This window comes from Gastrolobium bilobum, unplaced genomic scaffold (genome assembly GCF_033153095.1).
Source record: "Gastrolobium bilobum isolate Gb01-03AN ecotype WA unplaced genomic scaffold, APGP_CSIRO_Gbil_v1 utg3593, whole genome shotgun sequence".
In the NCBI taxonomy this organism is placed as follows: Eukaryota; Viridiplantae; Streptophyta; class Magnoliopsida; order Fabales; family Fabaceae; genus Gastrolobium; species Gastrolobium bilobum.
In genome coordinates, this window is record NW_026897162.1 from 192,157 (window position 1) to 201,128 (window position 8,972).

An 8,972-nucleotide genomic window follows, 5' to 3' on the forward strand; every position below is an offset into this window, starting at 1 on the left:
GAAGATATATAGGTGCTCACTTCAATAAGGAAATAAAATTGATAGTTTATTTAAAGATTAAAATCTTTTTTGGATCCCTAACAAAAAATACAATCTCTCACTTTAGTCCCTTACAACAAAAATTAGTCTCAAGATCCCTAAGAAATTCAAAGTGGATCCATTTAGTTAAAATTGTGGTTTTTCACAAATTCAAAAAAAAACTCATATTAATCTTTCAAAAGGACTAAAATGAGTCTACTTTTAATTTCATAGAGATGAGGCGACTAATTTTTTTTTTTTGTAAGAGGACCCAAAAATGGGTTTTAATCTTATTTAAATTAACCTTTCTTTCTTTCTCAAGTAAAAGCTTGATTCTTTTCTTGTGTATTTGTTTATACTTTATACTACTTGTAGAATCACATGTAATGGAAGTAAAGTTAGACCTTTTTGTCCAAGAATGTTCCGTCTCTTCTGTTTGATTCTTTTTTCTAACATTGAAGTTAGACATTCTATTCCAAGTGCTTTGCGTCAATAGCTAGAAGATCTCTCTCTCTCTCTCTCTCTTCTTCTTTTTTCTAAAATAGAATTTGCAATGTGGCTTTCTTCTGACTTTGATTGATTTATACTTTTGTTCGCCATACACTACCGAAGAAGTTATCCCATTCACAAAAATTGATGACTAGACTTTTGAAAATTTCCTTCTAGTTTAAATAAAGTGACTTGCCATTGGATTGACGTTGCATAATTAGTATTCCTCTTGGCTCTTTCAGCACAAACAGTAACACCTATTCTCAAGAGTGCATTGCATCCCTGTCCCTGCTCTTTCATCTCTCCCCCAAAATCATGGCCGAATCTCTCCTCTTCAGTGTCGCAGAATCACTCGTTGGGAAGCTTGCTTCTACTGCTGTTCAAAAAGCTTCCGAGGTGCTCTGTGTGTACGACGATGTGCAAGGGCTCAAAGAAACTGTGTCATTCATCAAAGCTGTCCTGTTGGATGCAGAGCAAAAGCCGCAGAAGAGCAATGAGCTGCGTGCGTGGCTGAGACAGATTAAGCGTGTTTTCTCTGATGCTGAAGACATAATAGATGATTTTGAGTGTGAAACTTTACGTAAGCATGTGGTCAACACTTACGGTAGCTACACAAGGAAGGTGCGCCGGTTTTTCTCAACATCTAATCCTCTTGTTTATCGTTTTAGAATGGCACATCATATCAAAGATATTAAAAAGAGGTTAGACAAGGTTGCTGCTGACAGGGATAAGTTTGGTCTTCAGATCAAAGATATTGACACACGTGTTGTGCATAGGAGGGAAATGACTCATTCCCATGTAGTTGCTTCAGATGTGATAGGAAGGGAACATGATAAAGAAAAAATTATAGAGCTTTTGTTGCAAGATGGTACTGAAGCTAGAAGTCTCTCTATTATCCCCATTGTGGGAATTGGTGGCTTGGGAAAGACTACACTTGCAAAGTTGGTCTTCAATGATAAGATTGTAGATGAGTCTTTTCCGTTGAAGATGTGGGTCTGTGTCTCTGACGATTTTGAACTTGAGGATATGCTTCGTAAAATCCTCAAATCTGCTAAGGATAGTAGTACGCCTTCTTCTACCCTAACTCGCCAAGAGAGCTTTAAAAACTGTGAAATGGAGCAACTCCAACATCTTCTAACAAGTAAACTTGCCGGAAAAAAGTTCTTGCTTGTCCTGGATGACGTGTGGAATGAGGATCGTGTTAAATGGCTGAAGTTGAAGGATTTACTACAAGGAGGTGCTGAAGGAAGTAAAGTCTTGGTGACTACACGTAGCCAATCAATTGCTAACATGATGGGCACTAATTCATCTTACGGTTTACAAGGTCTTTCTGAAGATGATTCATTGTCCCTATTTGTCAAATGGGCTTTTAAAGAAGGAGAAGAGACAAAATATCCAGAATTGTTGGAGATTGCGAAAGAAATTGTGGAAAAATGTGGAGGCCTTCCTTTGGCAGTGAGAACATTAGGGAGTTCACTATTCTTAAAAGTTGATAAAGAAGAGTGGGTTTCTGTCAGAGACAATGAGATTTGGAATTTACCATCAAAAGAAGGTGACATTTTACCTGCTTTAAAATTAAGTTATGATCAACTACCATCATATTTAAAACCATGTTTTGCTTGCTTCTCCCTTTGTCCCAAGGATTATTTTTTCACTGATTATGAGGTTACTGGGCTTTGGGAGTCACTTGGTTTTCTTCCGTCACCAAACAAAAACAAAACATTGGCAGATGTTGGCATCCAAATTTTGCGTGAGCTACAATCAAGATCTTTTCTTCAAGATTTTATTGACCATGGTACTTTTGTTCAGTTTAAATTACACGATTTGGTGCATGATCTTACAATGTATGTTGCAAAAGACGAGTTTCATCGCTTAAATTCTTGCAGTCAGAAAATATCTGAGAATGCCCGGCATTTGTTTTTCACCAAAAATGATTTGCTTGGTCAAACTTCCATTCCAAGTGGTTTGAGAACGATAATTTTGCCTGCGGGAGCCAATAATGAAGCTTTCTTGAATACATTAGTATCAAGGTGCAAATACTTGCGGTTTTTAAATTTAAGTGGATCTGAATATGAGAGTTTGCCCTGCTCCATTGGGAAGTTGAAACATTTGAGATTTCTATCTCTTGACTCTAATGAAAAACTTAAGAGACTCCCTACTTCAGTATGCAAGCTCCAAAATCTACAAGCTTTGTACTTCGGTGGATGCACTAAGTTAAAAACTTTGCCCAGAGGAATTGGAAACTTGATTAGCCTTCGAGAGTTGAGTGTAAGCACAAAGCAATCTGTTTTCCCAGACAAAGAAGTTGCAAAATTGACTTCTCTAGAAATTTTAACTTTATCTTATTGTGACAATATGGAGTCATTGTTCCAAGGGGTGCAACTTCCTACCCTTAGATGGTTGACTATTGATTCTTGTGGTAGTCTAAAGTCTTTGCCATTTCATGCTACTCCAAATCTAGAGAGTTTGGTTATTGGCGGGTGCAGTAAGTTGGAAATGTCGAAGTGCCTTGATAACCAAATCATTGAGTTAAGGTTAAAGTATCCACATCTTTGTGATTTGCCGCAGCTGGTGACTTTGCCTCCATGGATTCAAAGATATGCGAATACATTACATTCCTTGAACATTGAAGGGTGTGACAATATTAAGGAGCTTCCCGAGTGGCTGCCAACTCTTGTTTGTCTCAAAACACTTATTATTCTCTATTGTCCAAAGTTGCTTTCACTCCCCGATGACATGCTTGTTTCCACCAACCTTGAATACTTACGTATTGAATATTGTCCGGAATTATGTAGAAGATACCAGCCAGAAGTTGGAGAGAATTGGCCCAAAATATCACACATCAAAAGAATATACATTGGTGAACCAGAATAGGCAGAGGAATTCTCGTACAACATGGTCAAAAGTTGAAGGTATTAATATTCCCTTATTGTGGTTTATTGCTTTAGATGATTTAGGAGGAAATGATTATTTTTTTTCTTTTTTTGGCGACATAATGATTTTAGTGTTTACATATTAAAAACCAGTGTCCGTATTAGACCCCGACAAATCAGGGTACGGACGAGAGGTCAATTGTTGTAAGCAATTTTGTTTACATAATATATTATTTAAATTTTTGGAGTAGTGGTAAAGCTATTCTAACACGAGAAGTAGTATTTTTGCAAATATCTAATACTGAGATTGCATACAAAAATTGCTCTCACCTGTATTCTGGTTAGTTGTGGTTTAATTGGGAGGGATATGCTTCTTATATTTCTTAATGGTTTTTTGGTTTCAAATTGTTAGCACTTTTGGATTCAATTATAAGACTATCGATATATCTTGATAGGAAAATGTTTTGTTTTTTTAAAGTATTTAAATTATGTCCTTTCGCTCCCTTTTAATTATGCATTTCAAGAAATATATAATTATAATATTAAAATTGTATTTTTTTTTCACTTTTCACATCAGCCGACAGTTTCTAAAGAAGAAAAAAATTACAAAACGGATTCGAGTTTATAATACCTTGAAGTTTGTTGGAGTGAATTATTTTCAATGATGTATCAAATAACCTCTGGCGATTTTATAGATCATTAGGATAATTTTGATTACTATGCCATTATTGGAAACTTTACTTTCCTGACTGTCATTTTGATGAGATATGTCTTAAATATTCTTTTTTTCTGAAAAATTACAAAATGGTATACCTCTTGAAGGTTTATTGTTTCAAGTTTGCTATTAATTTTTTTGTAAATTCAAGAATTTTTGGAACTATTATTTTAACACTTCCTCTGTTTTATCTTATTCATATATTTTAACTCATAATCAAATCAGTTTTTTAATTCGAATTCAGCATTGCGTTAAGTGAAAGGTTGTTGAAACTTTATAGAAATACAAACATGGATATCCATAAGAAATTTAAATTTCAGTTCAAGACGAATAAAGGCAGCAGCTTGTTATTACTGACGTGATTGATCATGTTGTGCATGTTTGCATTAACAACTTTGATTGGGTCAGTTTTCGAAGAATATTGATGATACTCTATTTAACAGAATACTTATTAGATTCTCAAGCAATATAAATAAGTTCAAGTATTGAGGGTGACGTCAAGAATATGCACAAGTTTAGTGCATAGATATTTGTTATGTTGCTTATAACAATCCTTCACTTAGAACTTGGATTTTTTTATTTTATTTTTTGATATTATTCATCGATTCACCTATTAATGACATGGGTTGTGAATATGAGGAATTATTCCCAAGTATGATACACATTTTTCAACTTCGCTTAAGGGAGCATTAAATTACACAAATTTATAAACAATGAGATTGCATAAGATATTTTGGTGAGTTATACAAAAATGTCCCATACCCTTGTGTCTAACATGATACCAAATATAGGGATTTTTTTGTGGTTCGTGCACAAATATAGTTGGGAATTTTGGATTCCTATATGTTATAAAATGGCCTAAAAACTGATGTTAAGTCTCGTATTTCAGCTGTTCTTCATAATCAATGGTTAGTAGTTTGTGGAGATATTCAGAGATTTATTTGTTCTTAATTCATGAAGGATATTAAATTCATAGTTTATTAAACCCTTTCTTCTTCCTTCTTCTTCAAGCAAAAGCTTGATTCAGTTCTTGTTTATTTGTTTATACTAGTAGAATCACATGGAATGGAAGTAAAGTTAGACTTTTCAGTACAGAAGCTTCCCTTCGTCTCTTTGTGTCCTTCTTCTTCCTTCAATTTCTGCTTCAGTTGGCGTACCACTACAAGGACAGAGAAGATTCACTTGCCGTTGATCGCTTGCTTGAAGAGAAGATTATTGTTCTATATTATCTGTGTGTCTGTATTTAATTAATGTTAGTCCCCATTTAGTTTGCAAAGACTTGTCTTATAATGTTTCTTTCATAGTTCGGATTGAGAAGTAGTTGAGTCCAAATGTTGCACCTTATTGTACGATAAATTATCTCTAGACTGTTGTTGTTTGTTTCTTGCTTGTAATGTTAGGGGACTTGCATCTAAGTTTCCGTGTGATACAATATTTATTCACGTTCTTCTCTCCATTACATATTAAGTTTGATATTAATTCTTGATTCTACTTTAATGCTACCTGTTTCAGACTTTCAGCTTCTATACAACTCTTGGTTCTTTGAAATCTTAGTGTTTGATAAATAGCATGTTAAGTCATTAATAAGAGATGTTCAACCCTTGTGCTGGGGATATAGTACTGATAAAGACAAGGCCTTGTGCAGCAAAGATGGGATAATTTTTCAGAATGATAAATGCATGCTCGGGTCCAAGTCAGCATTAAAGGAGACCTTATTGATGGAAGCTCATTGTTTACAATTGGGAGGACATGCAGGTGTGCAACGTACCTTTTTACGTCTGTCCACTTCTTTCACATGGAGAAATATGAGACGAGATGTTAAGCAATTTGTGAAAGAATGTGTGGTTTGTCAACAAGTTAAAAGTTCAACCCAATTACCTTTTGGTTTGTTGCAACCACTAAGTATACCAGATGCTATGTTTGATGATCTCACTTTAGATTTCATCACTTCTCTGCCCTGTTCCAATGGCTATACCACCATTTTAGTTGTAGTTGAGAGATTATCAAAATATGGTCACTTTGGAGCTTTACCTTCTTCTTATACAGCTGCCACAGTTGCTCATCTTTTTTGTAATATGGTAGTGAAATTACATGGCTTCCCAAAATCTATGGTATTCGACAGAGATCTAATATTCATGAGTAAGTTTTGGTGGCAGTTGTTCTCATTGAGTGGTACTACATTGCAAGCTACGTCAGCTTATCACCCTCAATCCGATGGCCAAAGTGAGGTGACAAATCGGTATGTTGAGCAATATCTCCGGGCATTCTGCTCAGAACAGAACCATAGGTGGTCTAATTTGTTATGCTGGGCTGAGCTGCACTACAATACTTCTGTCCATTCCTCAATTCACATGTCCCCTTTTCAAGCTTTATATGGGAAAGCACCTACATTAGTACCTCCATACCAGAAGGGAGATGTCAAGGTTGAGGTTGTTGATATGATGCTGCAACCACGTCAACAAGTGTTGAATCAATTAAAAATTCAGTTAGCACAAGCACAATTGCGTATGAAGACTAATGCAGATAGGAAGAGACAAGAGCGAACATTTCAAGTTGGAGACAAGGTTTTATTAAGGCTGCAGCCTTACAGGCAGTTGTCTGTAGTTCGAAGAGAGCAAATCATAAATTGGCCAAACGATATTTTGGACCATTCCAAATCAAAAAGGTTATCAGTCCTGTGGTTTACCGCTTAACTCTACCAGCAGGAAGCATGATTCATCCCACCTTCCATGTATCCTTGTTGAAACCATTTTATGGTAAGACTGATGTGAGTTATGAGCCTTTACCTATTTCGCGTATGGACAACAGGCCCATCCAACAACCGATAGCTGTTTTAGCCACACGACAGACAAAGGTCAGAGGAAAGCTCACCACCGAGTATTTGGTTCAATGGTCTTCCGCTGTCTGAGGATGCTTCTTGGGTGGCGAGGAGAGAGTTACATCAAGTGTATCCTGACTTAAACCTAGAGGACAAGGTTACTGTTGCAGGGGAGGCTGTTGATACGAATGGAGAGCAAGGAGCTGAGCAGGGAGTTCATAAACGTGGAACTAGATTGAGAGGATGTCCTAGTTGGGTGAAGGATTACATTCAGTAGAGGAGTATTAGTGATATATAGTGAATTGTATAAGATACATAGAGTTAGTGGAGTTGTATAGGTGGCACACACATGTAACAATGCTGTAGATAAAGGAATACGTGGCAAGCATGCAAGAGGTATAAATAGATACCAATGTGTAATTGACAGCATTCATTGAGAAATAAGAAATTGGTTACTCGTTGTCATTCAGATACATTACTTGTATTGTATCAACGACCTCAAGTCAACTGGAACTCTCTCATGAAGACCTATCTAGTGAAAGTCCGTAACGCCTGAAGGCAAACTGTCTACTGGCCAGAGACTCGGTACATTCTATGTACCACTAACATACAATAATGCATGAACATGTTATACTACATCACTAACATACATCTCTAACCACTATCCTCAACAAGCATGGTGGACCACACAAAAGCATTGTTGTAAAACCTGGCCCGACCCGGCCGGGTCAACCCGGAACCCGGCGACCCGATCATTGGACCGGTCTGGGTCAAGCATTGGACCGGTCATGAATCGACCTGGCCAAACCCAGTCAAAACCGATGACCCGGTGACCCGTTGACCCGGTCGGGTCATGTATTTAAAAAAAAAAAAACTAAAAAATTAAAATTGTTTCATCTTATCAAAAAAAAATGAAGAACTCATTAGAAATTGTTTTTATAATTTTATTTGCTAGTATACTCTTCTACAATGACCTCAAATTTCAATTTTTAATATTGAAGCAGTTTGCAGAATAATAAATTAAGAGAATGTGACATATGTTATTTTAATGTAGTTGAATTTGAAAAATATGAGTTCAACGTAATTAAGAGGTATGTTTATGGGGATTCTGAGTTACAATTTAAATTGACATAGTAATAACGTGCATTTTTATTTATTTATGCTTCATGTTTTTTAGCTTATTTAGTGAACCTTGTTTAATTCATTTTAGATATGAAAAATATTCTTGACTTTATATGTTCATATCTATATATTTTTTTATATATGTATATATATTCGGGTCAACCGGTCCGACCAGTGACTTGCCGGTCCGACCAGTGACCCAGTAACCCAATACCTCGACCGGGTCAATGTCCGGGTCGGGTTTAATAACACTGCACAAGAGAATCAAATCCCAGTACCAAGAGATAATTTTATATATATACAAAAAAAAATAATTTTATCTCATACTAAAAGATATTAAACCCATAAACTTATCGTATTAATTCATATACAATCGATAAAAGTATGATACAGTAGTCTACCCTATCATTTCTTTTTGCGTCGACCAATAAAGAAGAAAGGATCAAAATTTCAAAGAATTAAAAAATAACGCAACACGAGTTCACATTCTGCTTTTAATAAAGAAATATATTAAGCCCCACAAATAGAAAGAAATATATTAAGTACTGAATATTATTATCAACAAAAGTAATACACCTTAAATGATTAAATAATAAACTACAATTTCATGCTGGGAACAGCACATAAAAATTTACGATTCGAAAAAAAAAAAAAGAGTAAATATCATTTTTGGTCCTCAGCAAATTTCACGATACCCGCTTTAGTCCCTAGCAAATAAAAAGACTCGTCGTGGTCCCTAAATAATTCAAAATGGACCCATTTTAGTCTTTTTAGGGACTAATATGGGTCTTTTTTGAATTTGTGAGGGACCACGATTTAACTAAATGGGTCCATTTTAAATTTCTTAGGGACCACGATGGACCTTTTTATTTGCTAGGGACTAAAATTGGTATCGTAAAATTCGATGAGGACTAAAAAGGGTATTTACTCAAAAAAG

The 8,972-nt window shown here is 35.6% G+C and overlaps 1 protein-coding gene across 1 annotated transcript; it reads left to right on the top strand.

Annotated features, from left to right (window-relative positions):
• Positions 1–822: 822 nt before the first annotated feature.
• Positions 823–3,381, top strand: LOC133304611 (putative disease resistance protein RGA1). The gene has a single exon (XM_061504655.1). The coding sequence runs from the start codon at positions 823–825 to the stop codon at positions 3,379–3,381; it is 2,559 nt and encodes an 852-aa protein (XP_061360639.1).
• Positions 3,382–8,972: the final 5,591 nt, after the last annotated feature.

Bases quoted from the DNA above. Each gene is read 5' to 3' on its own strand.
- LOC133304611 (XM_061504655.1), top strand. From the start codon at position 823: ATGGCCGAATCTCTCCTCTTCAGTGTCGCAGAATCACTCGTTGGGAAG.